The sequence below is a fragment of the Elephantulus edwardii genome, unplaced genomic scaffold, assembly GCF_000299155.1.
Source record: "Elephantulus edwardii isolate Elephantulus edwardi_28Jun2011 unplaced genomic scaffold, EleEdw1.0 scaffold00126, whole genome shotgun sequence".
NCBI classification, from domain to species: domain Eukaryota; kingdom Metazoa; phylum Chordata; class Mammalia; order Macroscelidea; family Macroscelididae; genus Elephantulus; species Elephantulus edwardii.
The window spans coordinates 8,435,742-8,456,537 of record NW_006399876.1 but is presented as its reverse complement, the minus strand read 5'-3'; the positions used below and the strand labels follow the sequence as shown (position 1 = coordinate 8,456,537).

The window sequence follows — 20,796 nt, the reverse complement described above, 5'->3', positions numbered from 1 at the left end:
GAAGGCATGCAGGGGAGCTCCAGAAGCTGGGAAGCCAGCAGTGGTGCATCTACACAGGGCAGAGTCCTCATCCTTTTCTGACACGTCACCACCTGCTTATGTCTGTTGGCACTGGCTTGTCTAGTCTAAGAAAAGCTTGCTTAAAAAAAAAAAGAAAAACCAACAACAAAAGTTGTCCTAAAAAGTCAAACAGGAAAACCTTCCTGTCGAGTTGACTCTGAGGAGTGGCAACCTCATGAAAGGAAATGTGCATTCTGTAGGATTCTCAGGGGCACAACAACAACAACAGTTCTTCCTATGATTGCTAGGTCTTCCTTCTGAGGTGTCACTCGAGGGAGCTGAACCTCCAACCTTTCTGTTACCAGTTGAGTGTGTTAACTGCACCATTTTGGGCCTCTCAAGTTCACTGGAAGCTTAAGTGCAAGGTTACAGTTCTCATGCAGCTCACCACTGAAAGGCACTAGCCTGACCTTATCCGATCACACGGTGATGAAGTTGTGAGACAGAACTAGTACCAGGACACCACCTTCTGCGCCAAGGTCCCCCAGAACCTTCCTGGGAGCTTAGGAAGAAGGGGCCTAGCCTGGGAAGTCAGGAGGGGGCTTCTCTGGGACTGGAAGCAGCATCTTTCTTCCACAGAGACTCCAAGCACCCCAAGTACTGCATTGAGTTGAGCGCCCAGCCAGTGGGGCTTGTCCGGGTACACAAGGTCCTGGTGGTGGGCAGCACCCAAGACTGCCTGTACGGCTTCACCCACAAGGTGAGACCCCGGCGAGCACCCTCCCCCCCCCCTTAGCAGGAGAGTCCCTCTGGTTTCCCTCTCCTAGAAACCCCTGCCACCCTGCTTTCACCCTGAGTCCCCTGCAGAGACTTGTCCCATTACAGGGCAAGAAGCTGTGGACAGTGCAGCTGCCCGCGGCCATCCTGACCATGAACCTCCTGGAGCAGCAGTCCCGGGGTCTGCAGGCCGTCATGGCGGGGCTGGCCAACGGCGAGGTCCGCATCTACCGCGACAAGACCCTGCTCAATGTCATCCACACCCCGGTGAGCCTCGCCGCCACCCCCACACTGCTAGCATCTCCTCTGGCCACCTCCCCACCCCACCAGCTGACCCACCCTGGACTTGTGATGCCTTTCAGAACTCTGAGCTCCTGAGGCACCAGCGGCCTGTACGGGGCATGTAGCAGTGCTTCAGTGCTTGCTCTTCAGAGGTAGCTAATTCAGATGCAGGCAGATTGGAGCCGGACCACGGGCCGGGAGAGCAGTGGGGCCCACTGAGTGACCACGTGAGGCTAGGACAGCACACAGTCTTGGAACACGAGCCACCAGCAAGTGACAGCTGGCCTGACAAGTGGGAAAAAGGAGGAAGGGCATCCGACAGCGAATAGGACGAACAAGGGCCCAGAGCATCCGTTTCATCACTGTGTTTGTCCCAGGAGTCCAGGTGGTCTGATGAGGTTTGGACCAGAGATTTTCAAACCATAAGTTGTGAATCATTAAATAAGTGGAGGGCAACCAATGCAGACTCGAGAACTCAGTGTACCATAGCAAAACCTGTGAAACACTGTCCCAGGATAAAATGTGACAGCAGGTGGTTGGAGCACGGTGTGTTAGCACCGGTGAGACACAGACTGGCACCAACATTCGCCTCTTGTTCTTTATACACATGGAATAAAAGAGAAAGAACCCAATGACTCAGAGAAGGAACTCATCTACAAGTCTTAACAATAATCAGGGCAAACCGTGGCCTCATCTACCCGGAGGCCAGAACTGAGTGTTGGCTGGGTGGTGATGAGGGATGCAGATCAGGGCAAACCGTGGCCTCATCTACCCGGAGGCCAGAACTGAGTGTTGGCTGGCCGCCCCCACTGACCCTTCTGACCAGGGACACAGCACCCACAGATCCTGATGATATGGGAGCAAACTGTGGCACAGAACCCGAATTCTTAGGAAGTCTGGAGTCACTGGACTGGCTGGGACTGGAGACTCCCCACTTGCCCTAAGATACCCGTTAAGCCTTGAACCAGAACTATTCCAAGAGACTTTTTTTTCCACTCAATAACAGATTAATTCACAAAAGAAACAATATCTCCTGAACTGTTTCAGGATGATTTCAAAAAATCATCTATAAGAGACCAAAAATGGTCAACACTTGCTCTCTAGCAAAGATGAGAAGGCCAGGGGGCTGGGAAACTGTTCTTTCTAGAAACAACCAGAAAGGAAATAGAAAACTGACACTGTGTAAGATAGAATAAAAAATTCTCAACTGCTGGACTGGTAGGTGATATCAAGATAGATGGAGAAAAGACTGAAATTGTTGATGACTTCATCTTACTTGTATCCACAATCAGTTCACTTGGTACCAGCAGTCAGGAAGGAGATCAGGAGGTGCCTTGTATTAGAAAAGTCTACAGTCAGGGACCTCTCCAAATTATTGAGGAGCAGTGATGTCAGATTGAGGACTGAGGTGCATCTCATTCAGACCAAGGTCTTCAGTCATTTGCTATGCTATTGAGAGCTGGACAGTGAATAAGGATGACAGAAGAAAAATTGATGTCTTTGAACTGTGCTGCTGGAGAAGAGTACTGAATACCCCATGCACTGTCAAAAGAACAAACTTACATCTTAGAGATGGTGCAGCCAGAGTCCTCTTTGAAGGCGAAGATGATAAAGCTTCGTCTCATATACTTTGAGCGTGTTTCTAGGAAAGGCTGTTCCTTAGACAGGGGCATCATGCTTGGAAAGGTGAAGGGTCAGCTAAAGAGAGGAAGTCGCTCAACCAGACGGATTGACACATTGACTGCAGCAATGGGCTCAGGTGTGTCAGAGATTGTGAGGCTGTGCAGGACAGGACAGGGTTCAGATCGCTTGTTCACAGGGTCACTGTGAGTTGTACTTGAATGCACCTAACAACAAGATGTAACCAATGTCCCTGAACAAATGAGTTACGTGAGAACGTAATATATAAACTGTCACCACAAACAAAATCATTTTAGAAGAGGCAGTCTGAAGTCAGATGTGGAGGGACTTGTCCTGACAAGGAGGATAAAAGCCACAGAAGTTTCTTGGTGGAGAACAAACATGATCCAAAAGGCAGCAGTGCAGAGGGCAGATGGGAGAAAGACTGGATGCCTGGGGACCAGCCCCAGGACACTGAGTTGGGAACTGTGCCCATGGCCCTGAGGTTGGCAGGGAGATGAAAAATACTGGGATAGTCGACGGGACAGCATTGCCCCAGTCACTCCACATCCCATCTATTAAATGTGGGGTCTCCCCAGGCTTCTCCCTCCCTGCCCTGCTCCCAAGATGCCCTCCCCTGAACTCCAGTGTCGCCATAGGATGCAGTGACCAGCCTCTGCTTTGGCCGCTATGGGCGGGAAGACAACACCCTCATCATGACTACCAAAGGTGAGGAGAGAAGAGGGAGGAAGCAGGGTGGCCTGGGTGGGCCTGCAGGGGGTGGGTCTGCAGGCAGGTAACTGGGTGGACCTGCAGGTGGGGTGGCCTGGGTGGGCCTGCAGGTGGGAAGCCTGTGTGGCTATTGCTTCTATCCATGACAGCTCACCAGCTCCTGATTTTGCAGTCCAGATGCTGAGCCCTGAGCTGAGCGGGCTCTCCCAGATTTCCCAGTGCCCAGTGGCACAACTCCAGGCACACAGTCTGAGGAAACCAGGCCTGGATGACAAGGATGCTGTGTGCAGGGCTACAGTGGGAATGGGGAGGACACTTGGACAGAGCAGGGCCCGCATTTCCCTGTGTCCCTCCCCCAGGAGGTGGTCTGATCATTAAGATCCTGAAGCGCACAGCCGTGTTTGTGGAGGGGGGCGGGGAGGCCGGCCCCCCACCAGCCCAGTCCACAAAGCTCAGTGTGCCCCGGAAGACCCGGCTCTATGTGGACCAGACGCTGCGTGAGCGAGAGGCTGGCACTGGTGAGACTAAGGCTGGCCCTTCCTCCACCTCCCCTTCTGCCTGCACCCCCCCTTCTCCACTGTCCCTTCAGCAGCAAGAATTGGGTGAAAGCCACTGAGGGGGCCCTGCAATGGGAGGGGACCTTGGCCTCAAAGGGGGCCCTGCAATGGGAGGGGACCTCAGCTTCCAAGGGGGCCCTGCAGTGGGAGGGGACTTCGGTCTCCAAGGGGGCCCTGCAGTGGGAGGGGACCTCGGTCTCCAAGGGGGCCCTGCAGTGGGAGGAGACCTAGGCCATGGAGCAGGTAATGCTTCTGGCCGTTGAGGGACAGCTTAGGAGACAGCCTGCTCCCCGGTGCTGTGGGTTGAAGCTCGGGCCCTGCAGTGCAGAGGGAGTAGCACCTTCAGCACAGGAATTCCCAGGAAGGAAACAGAACTGCGCCAGGGGTCTTCCTGTTCATCTCTCCTGTTCATTCATTCGCTGTGTCATTCTGCCAGGCCTGGTGGCAGTGGTGCCTTGAATTTGGGGAGGCCCACCTTCAGGGCACTGGCTCCTGCCACTGGCCAGCTTCATTCTGACAACCTGTGGGAAGGCCTGTGGGCACACACAGGAGGGCAGAAGTGGTTTTCCTGGGAGGCTTGGGAAAGGCTGTGGAGGAGGTGACACTGAAGGCATGACACCTTACAAGATGGTTACAAATCCAGCAGGCAGTGCAGTGGGTAGGCAGTGTGGGCAGAGGCACAGGGCCCAAGTGGGCCCAGCAGTACCAGCCAGCTGACTCTCCTGACCGGAAAGGACAGGAAGAAGGTCAAAGCCAACTCCAAAAGAAACTCCCCGAATTCAGAACTGCTGCTGCCTCTTCCCTCCCCCTCCCCCACTGGCATCACCCCCTGTCCTCCCTCCTCAGCCATGCACAGAACCTTCCAGACAGACCTCTACCTGCTGCGCCTCCGCACTGCCCGGGCCTACGTGCAGGCCCTTGAGTCCAGCCTGAACCCTGTGTCCGCAACAGCCCGGGAGCCCCTCAAGCTGCATGCAGTGGTGAGACCCCAGATGGGAGAGAAGGACCAAGGCTGCAGAGTGGAAGGGTGGGCCTGGGGGCAGAGTCCCTTTGTGCCACTGCCATGACCCCAGAGCCAGGCCTAGTTCTTCTGCAAGCCAGGGCTACTTCTGTGAGCACCATCCTGACCTGTCCCCCTAGCTGGCCACAGTGTGGACATACTCCTTCATCCTGTGTTGGGTCTCTGACAAGCCAGAAACATGGGCTGTGGAACACAGTAGTCACCTTGGGGTCTGGGAGCTGGACATGACTACAGCGCTGGGGCAGGGGAGGAGGGCACAGCCCAAGGTGCACCAATGCCAGGCTCAGTGAGGTGCCACCCTGCCACGGGCCAGCTGCCTGCGGCTGCTCTGAACAAACCATGAGGAAGGGACCCAGGAGCCCCCTGAGATGCAGCCCCCACCCAGCTGGGAATGGCCTTGAGGCCCATTCCCTTTTCATAGGGTGATGGATGAGGGAGGGAAGACGCTACAGAGCAAGCTGGGGGCAGGAGAGAATGGACGGCACTGAGGCCCCACAGGCTGAGAGTGGACGTGGAGTTAGGCCGGGAGGAGGGGCTGGTTGGGGGCTTCGGGTTCCCGGGCCAGGCCTGCCCCTGATCCACTGTGTGGGCCCCATCTCTGGTCCCTTCTCCTCTGCTGACCCTGCTCTCTGAAGTTCCACTGGGGCAAATGGACAATGGGAAGGGTGGCCTCTGGGTGCCTGGTGATCTCGGCCCAGGCCGCTGCACCCTGAGGACATGCTCCATCCACCGCACAGGTCCAGGGCCTGGGCCCCACCTTCAGGCTCACGCTGCACCTGCAGAACACCTCGACGGCCCGTCCCATCCTGGGGCTGCAGGTCTGCTTCCTGTACAACGAGGCTCTCTATGCGCTGCCCCGGGCCTTCTTCAAGGTACTGGGCCCTCCTCACTGACATGTGGGAATGGCGGCTGAGGGTGCCTGCTTCGAGAACCCCAGAGACCCGCCAGGTTGGAGGTGAGGGAGCTGGGGGCCCTGCAGGCAGACAGTCTAGCAAGGGGGTCGAGAGATGATATTGGTGGGGCACTCAAGACCTGCCTTCACTGCTTCCTCCCATCTGTGAGCACAGGGAGCCCAGACACATGCAGGCCTAGGTGCCCCATGCTAGCCTCTTCCCGGAAGCCTTCTGTGGGTGTGGGGTCCCAGAGTCCACCTCGTGTTATAGCCACTCCTGCTACAGACACAGCCCTCCCCAACCCCAGGGGAATCCTCCACAAAGCAAAACCCAGTTTTCCCCTAGAGCTCACATTTGACCAGAGGCTGAAGGATCAGAAATTGTCGAGAAGTAGCTCTGGGCTCTCAGGAGGTCTCGGGGTGCATACTTCCCCCACCGAGTCCCCACATTCCTAGAAAGCAACACCCATCGCTATTCCCTGCCCATGAGAGGGGTCATGCTATTTGATCAGAATGTGTGCGGCAGAGTGTCTGGACTCCCCAGAGCTCTCCAGCTGTGTCCTCTCTGTCCCCAAACTTAGGTGCCTTTGCTGGTGCCAGGGCTTAACTACCCCCTGGAGACCTTTGTGGAGAGTCTCAGTGACAAGGGCATCTCAGACATCATCAAGGTAGGGGGCTCCTGGGAGGTCAAATGGGGAGTCTGGGGGGCACAGTGAGGGCTAACAGGGACCAGGATGCTTAGGTGGTCAGGGGGCATCTGCACAGTCACCCCCTCTGACCTCCCAGTCCCCTGGTAGCCTGTCACGAGGACCAGTACAGACCTGGTCGAGCAGGGGCAGGCGGACAGGCGCACACCCAGCCTCACTACACCTGCCCCCTCCTCAGGTGCTGGTGCTGCGGGAAGGCCAGAGCGCCCCTCTGCTGAGCGCCCACATCAACATGCCCGTGAGCGAGGGGCTGGCAGCTGCCTGACCGAGAGACCTGCCACCTCTGCTGGGTGTGCGGACCCTGCCCGCAGGGTGCTGGTGGCAGACCCCTCTCCTGTCCCCACTTCTCCACTCCTCTCCTCACCCCTGTCCACCCACCAGCACCATCCTGTGACAGCAGGTCCGTGAACTTCTTCTCCCTCAGGAACCAGGGAGACTCCTGCCCCCGAGTACCCCACCAGGTAGAATGAAGAGGGAGGAGACCTGTTCTGGCTGCTTCCAGCAGCGCTGGCACACCCTGCCCACCGAGACGCTCTCCTCAGTCCTGGTACCCAGGGTGGTCACACGAGCAGGCAGAAAGCCCACTGGGCAGGGGTGAGGGAATTAGCCAGGTGGAGGACTGAGAGAAGGGCCAGAGACCTCCGCTGCCTTCTGGAATCCCTGGCCCACCTACTTCTGTGGGGCTGATGGGTCAAGAGCCACGCTGAGCCAGTAGCCATGCTCCCCGGGGACCTCTGCTGTCCCCTACCTAAGCAGGTGCGGCCCAGATTGAAGACAGCTCTGGCTGGGCGATGTGGCCGAACCCTCTTTGCTTCCACGTCCCCACGTGTAAAATCAAGGATGTCCCCCTCCTTCAATGCTGGTACCAGAGGATGCAAGGGGCCGGCTCCAGGAAGGTGGCACTCGACAGAAGCATTGCTGAGCTGCTGCCCACAGCCCAGCCCTGCCCTTACCATGTGAGAGGAGTAGAAGGTCTGCCCACAGAGCCTGACCCCCTTCAGGGCCTGCCCGCCACAGCCAGAGTGACCACTCGCTGACACAGGGCAGCTGAGTTAAGAAGGAGAATCCGGATAAGCTGTCTGAGGCACAGCTGGACGAGGCAAGCAGGAGCTTAACCTGGAGTCCGAGTCATGGGCTGGGGGAGGGTCACTCCACAGTGCAGCTGTCAGGTTTCAGTTCATCTGGAAGAACTTAGGAACAGCTTGTCAGACCTAGAGGGGCCTGTCCTGTAGCACAGTGAGCTCCCTGCCCCTGGAGCTGCACAAACAAGGCCAGGCTGTCACCTGGAAGGCCCTCTGCTGGGCCAGATGACATCATGATCCCACTAACTGCACCTCCACTGTGAACCCACAAGAAAGTCGGCTCCAAGTTCTACTCAGAGCTTCTGATAATGATGCAAGGGGTGAAACCCTTCCCTGTTAGCCGATTTGTACAGTGGGATGGTCTCCCGCCCAGTCACCACAGGACCCATTCCGGGTGAGTGGTTTGGAAGCAGATCACCAGGTCTTGCTTCCAGGGTACCTCTGGGTGGGACTGAATCACCAACCTTTCCACTAGTCTCTGTCTGCACCACGGGGGGCTCCAGGGATGCTGTGTACTCGTCATTATAAACATGTGCACATGTCATTGTACACGTCACTGCATGCACACACGTGCACCTGTCCACTGCATACACTTCCACCCATCACTGCACACGTCGTGTCTGCTGCGCTGTGTGGACACATACACCAGACAGTCCCTGCTACACGTACTGTGAGGCTCTAGGAAACGGTACATTTAAGGGAAAGGAGGATAAAAAGTTGATGTCTTTTTATTGGTCTTTACCAGAAAGCATGCACTCCCCTCCAGCTACAGAGCAAGAGGGTTCTAATGAAGAAACCACCTCTACCCGCCCCCCCCAGGCACCTCCGCCCCCCCAGGCGCCTCCGCCCCCCCCAGGCGCCTCCGCCCCCCCCAGGCGCTCCTCCCCTGCCAGTTGCTTCTGACTCAGCCGCTGAGTGTGTGCACAGCTGTTTTCGTTTCCCCACTGTCCCTCGACTCCCCATCCTAATAGATGAGGTAGGACAGCCCCCATCTGCTCCTCCTCGCCCCCAATTTTAGTTTAACAAATACCCTTTGGATTAATGTTGACCTTAATTCTGTATAACTGGACTGTAACTATAAACATACTTTCTTTTGAACTGAGTCTGTACTTTTTCCTGGAGTTAGTGAGCCTGGTGGTACCTGGTTAAGCACTGAGAAGAGCTGTCGGAGTCGGAATTGAGGGGATGACAACAGGTTTTTGAGAGAACGGATGTAGAGTAAGCATGGGGTGAGGGAGGAGGGACAGATCTTCGCTCCAGGAAACAAAACAAAGCCAATGCTGTTGCCTGTGAGTGAGTGACCCACAGGACAGAACTGGCTACCCCACAGGGTCCCGGCGTTTTCATCTTTATGCAGCAGAGTGTCCTATTCTGCAGAGCAGCTTCTGAATCTCACTTAAGGCTGTCGGACCAACTTCCAGTTCTTCCCTGTAGGAGTCCAACAAGAGTCCCCGGTGGCATAAAAGACCCGTGCTTGACTGCTAACCAGAAGGCTGGCAACTGGTACCCAGAGGCGCCTCGGAAGGAAGGCCTGGCAGTCAGCTTCCACAAAGTCAAAGGCAACAGGATATAAGACAGGTCTTCAGTCCATTTCAAAAAAAATGAAATGCGTATGTGTGGATTTTGTGGGGGGAAACCCCTCACTTCTTGGAATGAAAAATAAATGGATTAATTGACTTGCCACATCTCCTGTGGGAATGAAGACCATTCTCAACAGCCAGATCACTGACATCCCGGGAGACGTGACGTCACTCAAGGGCCTTCGGTCACACCCGTGCACACCTCAACCTCCTTGGAAAGAGAAAGGCCAAGAGGAGGCTTCCGACGGGCCTGCCTTTACAGATGAGGCCTGCGTTGTGCCCACTCCCCATCACCATCACTCAGAAGAGTGGGTCTCTTGGTGAAATCGGAAACCTCGTAGGTGAAAAATATATTGAAGCCTGCTGTTTTTTGGTTAGTATGACAACCACAGAGAAGTTAATTCTCTTAAGAAACAACATTGAATTGTACTAAATTCAGCAAGCCATGAGTTAAAAATGAGGCTATCTGAAAATTTTGGGATGGTGGCTAGAGAAGGAACTGTTCTCAGACTGAGGAGTAATATCCAGGCATTTTCCAGCTGTGGACAAAAGGCCAGCTGATTCTCCAAACCCATCAGTGATAATGGTGATGCAATATAATTCAACCTATTAAAGGGAATGGAGGAATTGATACACTGCTTTTTAAAAACCTGACAGAATGAGAACTAAAGACCCGGCTGTCTGGGCTGTAGAAAGTGTCCAGAATGCCCAGAAACCGGAAGAGGGGACAGGAGCTATTGGGTCAAGGAGGATGGACTAGGTAGGTCTAAGAACAGCTTCAAATGGGCAGAGGAAGTCTCTGAAAGCAGGACTGAGGATTTCCTAGAACTGATTCAAGACATAAACTCAACATCAGTAAATCCAATGAGTCCCAACAGGAAAACATGAAAAGCACTCTTACGGCTGTGGAGTTGGAACCAACTCATCCCTGTTCCTCCCGTGGGTTTTCAGAGGCAGTAAATTGCACAGGCATTTTTCTCCCTTCGAGCCACTGATGGATTCAAACCAGCTGGCTCGAAGCAGCACACCTCTCTACAGAGTGTTTTCTTTTGATTTGAGGACACGTGAAGGAAACCCATACTTGGTTCACGTTACAATAAAAGTACATCACATCCAAGCAAGAAAAGTGTCAGGAGAAAATCTATTTGCTGCACAACACAGTGAATATAATTAATGCCACAAAATTATACACAGTGAAGTGTAAAATGTATTTCACTACGTGTTTTTAAAAGGTAACTTCAAAGGGAACAACCATACACACAAAATTTCAACAGTGACTTAAAAGCAACAAAAAAGATGAAAAGCCAGCAGCATAATATTTTCAGTATTCTAAGAAAAACTAGTAACAGCCTTGAACACTGGAAACTATTGTGATGGAAAACTCAAATATTTCTAATAGTGATGGAAAAGGGGTAAAACGGCCCTCTGCCAAAGGTGGAAAACCTCGGAGACCCAGAAAAGTAAAAAAACCCAAAACCTCCAAATAAGTCTGCTCCTTAGTCATGGATGGTGAAGTTTCCTCTCACACACTTGGGCATGATGTCAGGAGAAACCAGTCCGTGACGCTGAGAAAGGGGCCCCTCAGAGGGCTGGATGAACAGTGACTGTGACGAGAGGGCTGGAGCGTATCGGAGGCGGTCAGGACGGTGCAGGACAGGGTGATTCACAGGGTCGTGCAATGGCCCCAAACAACAGCCTGTCACTGTTGTTAGACACGATCAGCTGCCTCAAACCACCAACCTTCTGGATAGAAATCAAGCACTTTCGCCACCACACCACCAGGTTCACTATGAGTCAGAATAAATTAAACAGCAGTGTGTTTTGGTTTATAAAAAGCTCAAAGCTAAATATTTGATGGTGAAATTGATTATCCTCTTTAAGGTCAAAATGAGTATTGGCAACCTTTATTCCACACTGAAGGTGCAAGAAACTTAAAAAGGAAAAAAAAAAACCCACACAAAACAACCCATCTTCATAGATCAGATTCTAAATTGAAAACTTGGAAGAATCAATAGGTGAACTTTTAAGTTTTAATAAATTTGCTGGATGCAAAATCTACATACACCCTGTAAAATCACACAAAATTGTTGTTGTTATGTGCCGTCGAATCGCTTGTGACTCATAGTGACCCTATGTACAACAGCCCTAAACTCTGCTCTGTCTTGTGCCAATCACACTGCCTCTGACACTCCCATCCCGATTATCCCAGTCACTGAATCAATCCACCTCATAGAGGGTCTTCCCCTCTTGCGCTGTCCCTCCACCCTCCCAAGCATGATGTCCTTCTCCAAGGACCCGTTTCTTCTTACAACATGTCCAAAGTATGTATGTACACACAAAATTATCCAATACTTAATAAAGATATCATCTTAATAAGGAAAACACATTAACTTTATTAAAAAAACCTTAACTAGAGAAATAGCCCAGGTTCACAAACAGGAATTCTCCATGTGATGGGGACGACCATTTCCCTAACGCGGCGTATCAATTCAGTGTGTTTCCATCCCCATTCTCAAAGGTGGGACTAACAAGCTGAAGAGCAGAGTCTTAGCCACACAGACACAATGACCAGTGGAACAGAACAGCATTAGAGATCCGCTCCAGGGGTCTCACACAGCAGGCAAGGCGACCCCACAGCTGCAAGCATTCACTTCGATAAATCTCAGAACCGTGATGAGTGACGGTGCACATCACAGAAGAGGAAACAGGTATGAGCTCACATAAAATCCACAAACATGCAAAACAGCACATGGCATAAAACTAAAAAGCAACTCAAGGAAGGGACTTCCTGGTGAGCCCCTCTGGGGAGCTAAAATTCAGTAACAGATCCTGTCATTTGGGAGTGGGGGTGCTGGAGTTCCTGAGAGCATGGAAGAGGGCCTGTCTGGGACCCTACGGGGCACACCTGCTGTTTCCCTGAAGACTCCAGAAAACCCTACCACTTAGCCATCATTTTGCCCCCGTCCTCGTCCCCAGCCTTGCACTGTCCCTTCTCTAAGAGCCCACTCCAGCTTGGGGCAGCTTCATAAGCAAGCTTTGAGGTGTAGGATGAGCTGTGCAGGGAGGGGTGCACCCACCTCCCCTCTGGGATTATGAATGTTAACCTTCTTCCTACTAAGACACCAAACAGGCCTCACTCAAGTTCCAGCTTCGAAAACAGCAAGCTCTCTGGTTTACTGTTTTCTTCCCTCACTTCTTGTAAATAGATCCTTATTTCTTTTAGTGAGATTTTAAAAGGAAGCAGATCTAAACCCACAGGTTTAAACCTGCCTCTGGGAGCCTATTGACTACAGTGACTAGGTAGGTGGCAGCTCCTGGACAATGCAGAGGCCCGTCCCACAGACGCCTGGTCTCCCAGTCGGTTTCTCTGTCCTATTACTCTCCTGCTCCCCTTTCCCACCGTTTCCTAGATTTAAAAAAACTAAAGAAGGTACTTCTTCCTACGTGGTTTTATGAGGTTGGACTAAGCAAGCAGTGTGACAGCCAGTTTGGGGGCTGATCACGTGGGGTGCCCTACAGAGTGGGGAGCGAGGTGAGCTGCAGTCAGGGCCTCAGGGTGTCATTTCTCCAGCAGCAAGGTGGGTTGAGCTCCTATTCCGTAGGTTTTTGGGGCGGGTGGAAGCTGCTTTGCATTTCTCCGCATCATGGACAGGTCATCATGCACTTGTATGGGTTTAATGATGAGTGGTCATAATGGGAGTGGTCAGCTTTCGCAAGGCCCACTGGGTGTCCCGTGTGGATCCAACAGGGGTCTAGATGGTTCTTTCAGACTGGTGTGGGTGAGCAAACGGGTGCGGGAGCGTGTGCACCTGCTGAGCTGCTGGGTGGATGTTATGCTTCTCGTTGATAACTCGTGTCTCTTCTGGGAGGATCCTTGGGGGCTCTTGTAAGAAACTGGTGTCTCTTTTTGGTCCTGGACCGCAGGCTCACCCCACTCTACTCACCCCAGCCAGGCAGGATGGGGTTCAAGTCCTCCGGCTGACTCACCTCCACAACATCCCTCTTCTCCTGCAGGAAATCTCTGACATCTTCACCGGCAAAACCTCCCTTTATCACCTGCTTCTGGTCTCTGTCTTCTGACCCCTCTGCTGCGGTGGGAACTGCAAGTGACTTCCCGGAAGGAGACCTTGTGGTTATGAGGTTCTGGAGGTCAATCATTCGCCGCCTCTTCTTCTTAGGGGAGCCAGGCTGGCTCCTCTCCTTCTGCCGCCCTCGGAATTCGGAAGGCCCAGGTAGCTCCACGTTCCAGCCTTCTCCAGCCAGCTCTTCTGGAGTCGGCCATCTCTCCAGCTTCTGCACCAGGGGTTTCTCCTCCTCTCCCACCCCCTGGACAAAGAGAGCGCCCCCTCACCATGGAATTCACTTTTTGCTTCCTGGACCGATGGGGTTCCTTGCCGAGTTTCCAGGCTGATGCCCTCAATCCAGGCCGCATAGACTGGCTACTGGAGCCCCCTGACCTCTGACTGCCCATGGGCTCTGCATCTAGGGTCAGGCTTAGTCCTTTTCCTAAGGGACTGTTTTTCCTCAAATTCTTTCAACAAGGTTTCTTCTGCTGTTACTGGACCTTCTTCCTCATTGTTTACTGAACCCTCTCAGGCTGCAGGCTCAGGGAATCAGTCAGGACCATCCTGCGTCCCAGCGTCCCTTTTCAGCCTTCTGCGTATCCAGGGATTTGGCCCAGTGCTGCCTGCTTGGACTTCACATCATCAGCAACCTGGAGACCATCATCCTCAATGCTTCCCTCCTCTTCCTCACCCTCAGAAGCCACTTGGGAGTTTCTGCATCAGTTCTTTGCTCTTGGCCAGCTGTTCCTGCGCCACCCGACGACCCTCTGTGTCATACGTGGCCACAGTTGCCTTGGCCCTGGCCCACTTCCCACTGTTGCAGTGTTTCAGGTCCATTCACTCCAGAATTCTGGCCTTTTCCAGGCTGTCCAGTTCTTCTCAGGCCACAGCACGACTGACCTTCACCCTTTCAGGGCTATTTTGGCCTTTCCTTTTCTCATGACTCAGTGATACATTTTGCTCTTGATTTTCTTCTCTTGCCGAGCCTTGGTCTCATAGTAGGACTGCAGGGCCCAGGTCTTCTGAAGCTCTGCGCATCTGGGCCTCTTCCAGGCTCACGCTCAGGGGGCAGCCTTTTCCACTGAAATCCGCAGAGGGTCTGTCACTGGCTGCTTGTTCTATGGAGCACGTTAAAAACGTCCTGCCTGCCCCAGCAGGGTTCTCGCCCTCCTTCCAGTCTCCAAGCACACGTCCGATGGGAGCAAAGACCACCTACTTCTTCCGCAGGGGGAAAAGCAGCTGGCCAGCCTTGCAATTTTTCAAAACGATGGAATCCCATCTGGAGAGCGCCCAGGAGGCTCCACTGGACACCACTTCTCTGTGAATCCTTGCCAGCACCACTTGGTTAAGGGGCAGCTCCACTGTCCTCTTGGACCCAACTCTCTTTAGGTGCTTTATCACAGTGGCCAAAGAGGATGACACGTCAGTGGGCTGAAGCAGATCTGAAAGGACCACTTTTCCTCGTGTTCCTTCACAGCGGACACTAACTCCAACACGTGCAGACCAGCCTCTGATCGCTCAGCCAATTTCCATGATGGGAATGGATCACTTCCAGCAGCATCCGATGCCGAGGCCACCTCTCTCCATCACTGTCCCCTTTGTCCTCACTGGAGCTTGAAGCGCAGTCTCTTCCTGTGGACGCAAAGCCAGCAGGGACTCTGCTTTCCCGGCCACGCTCATCTTCACAGCCTCGTTCTCACACCTGGGCCCTACTCACTTTCTTCCACTGTGCATGGGTGAAGAAGAGAGCAAAAGACCTGGGTTCAAATCCGGACACTTCTACTTACTGCCCTACAACTCCATCAACTCTACCTTTCCACCCACAAAACAAGGGATCTTAAGTGCTGCCCAGTGCACCTAGAATGGGTCGATGGTAATGCTGCTGCAGAAATTCTCCCAGCTTTAGAGCCCCGAACCTGGATAACAAGGTCTGTGTTCTCAGGCCTTGGTTCACAGCAATACTGCCTAGACCTGTAGGAGCCCCCTAGCCTCGCCACTGTGCCAAGGCCAGAGGAGACAGAGCCCATCCAGCCCCCGCGGCCGCAGATGCCTCGGGCTTCCAGGCCTGACAACTGAGGGAACAGAAACAGTGGCTCAGACAGCAAAGCCAGGAGCCAGAAACTGAGCCAAGACGGAGGGAGGACAAGAACTAGGTGGGTGCTTTATTAGCTGGTGACAGGGCACCTAGGCTGGCCAAGCAGCCTCTCCCAGCCCCTCCAGGGGACCTGGGCCCCAGGTACTGCAGAGTCACAGGGTCCTACCCTACATGGGACAGAGGGCAAGAGCATGACTAAGGTGAGACAAGGGGCCAAGGTTACCGAATGATCCCAAATTTCCAACTTGAGCTGACTGAGACAGCAGCTTGGATGACTTCTGGAGCAGGTGCAGGTATTTGGGGCCAATATCCTCTCGCCCAGAGTCCCCTAGGACAGTTGCAGCTCTTCCCAGAGTCAGGAAGCCACAGGGCCCCTGTCAGCTGCAGTCTGGAAGGAAATCCCATCCCCAGGCAAGGGGGAGGCCAGGAAAGGCCACAGCCACACGAGGACCCAGCGGGGCCCCAGGGCCACCTGCAGGTTGTGGCGGGGGCCCAGGTCATAGGTGTTCTGGCCCCGCGCCCACTCCCACGTCGTCTGGCCGCGCAGCAGCAGCGTCCCGTGGAAAAGCAGCCCCGCCACGCACAGCAGTGCACCTGCCACGCACGTGTCCATCACAAAGGCCAGGGCGAACTGTGCCAGAGATACCCTACCTGTGCAGAGAGAACAGAGAGCACATGGTCAGCCAGGTCCCCTGAGCCAGCCCCTCTCCTCCTCCAAACCCCAAGAGCAGGGTCCCTCCTTGGCCAACAAGGCCAGGGAGACTGGACTCAGGCCAGTCGGACCCAGGCAGTGACTCACACATCTCAAACTGGGAGCTGGCCTTGGTGGCTGGCAGCATCGGGGCCCTGAGGGAGCTTACAGCACTTCTCAGCTGCTAAGGCAGCATCTCACACGGGCCTCGTCCACAGCAGATGCCAAGGGTCTGCTGATCTCACGACTACAAAATGCTGTGGAAACATGTGCTGTGTCAGACACCAGACACAAAAGGCCACAGAGTGGGAGTCCACTGCCAGCTATAACCTGAGAGGTTGTGGGTTCAGTCCCAGGCCGCCACAATAAAGCAACGTCTCAAGAAATTGGGTCACGCGGGTCTTTTGTTTCCCAGGCACATAGAGGTTATGTTAACACTGTGCTATAGCCTGTCAAGTGGGCAAAATAACAATGTAAAAGTCTGAATGACCAAAATGTGACACGGAGACATAAAGTGAGCACGTGCTATTAGAAAAATGGCGTCAACAGACGTGCTGTACACGAGGTTGCCACAAACCTTCAGTCTGAGAATCACAGTATCTGTGGGGTGTAATAAAACAAGGTGTACCCATGTGTGAAATGTCCCAAGCAGGTAAGGCCATGGGGACAGAAAGCAGGTGAGTGCCTGCGGGGACAGAAGAGGCAGGGGGAACGAGGAGTAAGGGTTTCTTTGGAGGATGATGGAAAGTTCAGGAATTACTGAAATTCCAGTCACTGAAAACCCCACGGAACAGTTTTACTAACACATGTGCGGTCACCACGAGCTGAATCAAGCTGACAGCAGCTAGGTTTCTGGTGGCTGCACAAGAGTGCATATCTGCCAACAGTCACAATTTAACGTGGTTTCCGCCATGTAAACCTAGGGAGCTCTGGTGGCTTAGTGGTAAGGAACTGCACTGACAGTCCAAAAGTTCGAGGTTCAAATCTACTAGCTGCTTCATAGGAGAATGATGGGCAAGCTCCTCCCATGTGATTTACTGTCCATGAAAACCAGCTGGAGGGTCAGCTATGGATTGATTTTGACTCAACAGTACACAACAACAACAAACATGTGAATTCTGCTTTGGTTAAAAGAGAGAGAGAGCTTATGGGAAAATGAAAATGGAAGTTTTATATAAGAATCTTTCTACAGTTTGGGAGAAGATGCTGTGCCCAGTTAGGCATCACTAACGTGTTGCTGACGTAGTCCACAGCGAATTTTACCACTATCCAAAAGGCTGAGCATCTCTGACAGTTCAAAACCACCAGCAGTTCTGAGGGAGAAAGATGGGCAATCTCCTCCCCTTAGGATTCACAGCCTCAGAGCCTGGTCAGCTCTGATTCTGCATCGAGTTTTGAGTTTTTGGAAGTTTGAGGTTTTCGAGTACAATAAAGTTAACTGATAAAAAGAAAATTAAGAAGGGCAGAGAAGCCAACTTTATCTGGATCTGCAGCAGGCCGATGGCAGAGTCTGCAGAGCCTAAGTCAGCAGGGAGCAGGAGGCCAAGGATAACACCAAGAGCCAGAGCACAGGATGTGCAGCTGGGGGACTGCGTCTCAGTATGGGAGATGGGGAGCTCTGAGGCCAGGGGAGGGCTGGCCAGGAACAGAACGGACCAGGCAGAAACAGATCAACCCACAGGCAGGGCATCACAGGCTTTCCTGGGGCAGGGTGGGGTGTGGGCAGCTTAGGACCAAGACTTGGGTAAGATGAGGAAGTATAAGGACAACAACTCCTAGTGACCACAGGACACACCAGTGGGCAGAATATCAAAGAAGAGAAAAGTCCAAAGCACTCTGGGGCCAAACAAAAAAACTTTGAAGACTGGAAGGAGCTTTGCCTTCGAGTGGTACTGTCCAGATCACAGCCTCTCAAATCAGCCCCATCTGCCCCTCCTACACCCACAGTGTCCAACAATGGAGCCTTCTTCTGTCTATAATCTTCACTGGCTCCCTACTATCCAGTTAAATAAGGGCCATCTCTGCACATGCGCATTCAAGGCTCTCCCCTGGTCTTAACTTACCTTCCTCGCTGTAATTCCTACAATTGCCATTTTATTTCCTCTACTGTGTCCTGCTCAAACTCTGAGCCTTTCTTGATGCTGCTGTTCTTCTTTAGAATAGCCCCGTCACCCCTACTGAAGTCCCAGCTTTCCTCCTCAGACAACACCCTCTGGAACCTTACCTGGGATTCCCCAGGAAGAACTCTGGACCTGGGGCAATATGCTCTTTTACTCAAACACACCTGTTGGGTATGTCTGACCTCCTCTCCCATTAAGGACACTGGCACTACAGGAGAACCAGTGGGAAATCTCACCTCCCAGCAGAATGGCCCTCCCTTCCCAGCCCAGTGCCAGGCACACCTGCAGTCCTACGCAGGGCATTACCTGTAAGCAGCATGAGCCAGGGCAGGAGGAGGAGTGTGGCGGCATGGAGAGGGGTGTGGGCCTGCAGCAGGGATGCCAGCGCAGGGCCCAGCAGCACCGAGACGTGCAGCAGGACACCAGTGGTGTGAAGCAGCAGGCACAGGAAAGGCCGATAGTTCTGGAAGCCGACGCAGCGGCCCAGCAGGCGGCAGTGGTGGTCTCTGCGCAGAATGCAGACACGGCAGGCAGAGCAGTGCCCACTGCGAGGTGGTACTTGGCTCTGGCACTGGTAGCAGTAACTGCAGGTAAGAAATGACAGGGTCAGTGCCCCCCAACAACTCTGAGGGTCCATGTCACGTCCAAGGCAGCCTCTGAGCCCAGCCCAAGAAAACAGAAGCCACTGGGCCCCATTTCTTGCACAGCTAAGTGCAGGCTGAACAAGACTCCTCAGGTCCCTTCAAGCTCCAGTTCGGGCATTCCTGACCCTATGTCTGTCCTCAAACGTCTTCCATCCTCCACTGTGACTACCTTGGTGCAAACCACCAAGAGCTATGAGCCTTCTCCCCTAGTCTAATCTCAGCCCTGTGGCCAAATCTTTTAAAACCTAAGTCATGTCCTTCCTCTGTATAATATCCTCCAGTGAATCTCCAGCTCAGTCCCTGTAAAAAGCAAGGCCCCCAATGCCCTAGAAGGTCCAACATGCTCTTCCCTTCCCTCACTCCATTCAGTTACACACTGGAGTGCAAATGAACTGTCTGTTCCTTCTGCTGGAACACTCTTCCCCCATACACACATGGTTAATCCCACCTCCAGATCAACAGCCTGTTTTACTGCATTCTCAGTGCTTAGGATGGGCTGGTGGCCCTAGCGGTACGAGGTTACGCTGTCAAACCAAAGTTAGATGGTTCCAATCCACCTGTTGCTCCGTGTGAGAAAGATGGGCACTCTCCTCTCGTGTGATTTACGGCCCCTGAAACCCCTCTGGAGGGAAAGCTAGGAGCGGGTTCCGACTCGATGGCACGGTGCCCCTACCAGTGCAGAGATGGGTGCCCAGTACACAGCAGATGCTTTGGGGGAATGAAAGAAACTATCTTTCCGCCTCTCTCTAGAATCTCAGGTTCTAAAGGAGTTCCCGGCCCCATCATTAGAGGCTCCTCCCCCCAGCTCAAGGCTCCCCCTCTCCCGGCCAGACCCCTCGCCCCACTCACGCCCAGCCCTGGCCCAGGCCGCGGCCGGCCAGCATCACGCCCCGAATGCTGGGATCGGAGCGCAGGAAAAGCCCCGCGTTGCCCAGTAGGTTGAGGAGCTGGAAGGCGGCTAGCGAGAGCTGCAAGACCCGGGCCAGTGGTCCCAACGGGGGCGGCCCGGGGCCCCACACCACGACATAGGCCAGCTCCAAGCCCACGGCCGAGGCCCACAGCGCCGTGAGCACCACAGGCAGCCGCGCGGGGGTCCCCTCCGCACTCCCCGCCGCCCACGGCTGCCCCATGACCGGGGCCCACCGGCTATCGGTTCCCAGTAGCCCGCAGCTTCCGTATTGTGGCGGGAATAGCAGCAGACGGACGGTTACTTTGACCAATAGGAACTTTTCAAGGAGCTGACAGCAGAAGCGTGATTGGGCGGGCGGGTACGCCAAGACGCCGCCTGGGTTCCTTGGCGCCGGGGGCCCGTAAAGCCTTACGTCATGGCCCCGCCCCCGGCGGAGGCCCCGCCCCCGTGGAAGGCTGGCGGCTGGGCGGGCTGTCAGGAGGGCCCGCGGGGTAGAGTTGCAGTCTCGGTGGCGTCGGGGTTTCCCGGCTCAGCACATTCCCTCTTACCTCGCGGCCGCCCCGGTATTAATAGCTCGGACTTGCCCTGTCCAGCTGGCTCGGATCCCCTCCCCATGCTCGTATGTCTCCATCACCCCAGAAAACATTCAAAATAGCTCTGCGCCTCCGTGTTTCTGGTTGTGAAATAGGGAGAGGGCTCCCCATTTCCCACCCAGGCGATGTTGAAAGTGTCGGGGGGCTGGGGGAGGGGAAGGCCCAAGGAACTTCTTAGAGCGGTTTGCAGCCACTAGGATTACCATCACTTTGCTGTACAGAGGAGGAAAGTTAAGACTCAGAGAGGACCCGTGGCTTTCCCAAAGCAACACAGCATCCCAGCGGCGGAACCGTAACGCGAACCCCGGATCCTCCAGGACCCACCGCAACGCCCCCCAATGCAGCAGCTCAGCGTAGCCTCCAGCCTGGGCCCCACCCGGGCGCCCTCGCCCCTAGGCGGCCCCTCCCTCCTCCCCCATATTTAGCGCG

The 20,796-nt window shown here is 54.1% G+C and overlaps 2 protein-coding genes and 2 pseudogenes across 3 annotated transcripts in view; 2 read left to right on the top strand and 2 right to left on the bottom strand.

Annotated features, from left to right (window-relative positions):
* The window catches only part of BBS1 (Bardet-Biedl syndrome 1), a 14,730-nt gene extending 7,877 nt beyond the window's left edge, over nt 1-6,853 (top strand). For both annotated transcript variants that reach the window (XM_006893283.1, XM_006893282.1), the window contains 8 exons: nt 640-760; nt 886-1,044; nt 3,339-3,408; nt 3,771-3,929; nt 4,815-4,948; nt 5,727-5,861; nt 6,463-6,549; nt 6,767-6,853. In XM_006893283.1, coding sequence (XP_006893345.1) covers nt 640-760; nt 886-1,044; nt 3,339-3,408; nt 3,771-3,929; nt 4,815-4,948; nt 5,727-5,861; nt 6,463-6,549; nt 6,767-6,853 — 952 coding nt within the window. The remainder of the gene's footprint in view (nt 1-639; nt 761-885; nt 1,045-3,338; nt 3,409-3,770; nt 3,930-4,814; nt 4,949-5,726; nt 5,862-6,462; nt 6,550-6,766) is intronic.
* Nucleotides 6,854-12,809: 5,956 nt separating this feature from the next.
* LOC102852811 lies at nt 12,810-15,048 on the bottom strand (annotated as a pseudogene).
* Nucleotides 15,049-15,764: 716 nt separating this feature from the next.
* ZDHHC24 (zinc finger, DHHC-type containing 24) lies at nt 15,765-19,994 on the bottom strand. The gene is made up of 3 exons (XM_006893281.1): nt 19,714-19,994; nt 18,527-18,804; nt 15,765-16,060 (listed from the first exon to the last, which is right to left on the bottom strand). Exons 1-3 carry the CDS (start codon nt 19,992-19,994, stop codon nt 15,765-15,767), a joined length of 855 nt encoding a protein of 284 aa, XP_006893343.1.
* Nucleotides 19,995-20,189: 195 nt separating this feature from the next.
* On the top strand, nt 20,190-20,792 carry LOC102852403 (annotated as a pseudogene).
* The last annotated feature ends 4 nt before the right edge of the window (nt 20,793-20,796 follow it).

Coding starts and splice junctions, on each gene's coding strand:
- ZDHHC24 (XM_006893281.1), bottom strand. CDS start 19,994: ATGGGGCAGCCGTGGGCGGCGGGGAGTGCGGAGGGGACCCCCGCGCGG. Junction 18,805..19,713: donor GGCCTGGGCCAGGGCTGGGC/GTGAGTGGGGCG, acceptor TCTTACCTGCAG/TTACTGCTACCAGTGCCAGA. Junction 16,061..18,526: donor CTGGCTCATGCTGCTTACAG/GTAATGCCCTGC, acceptor CTCTCTGCACAG/GTAGGGTATCTCTGGCACAG.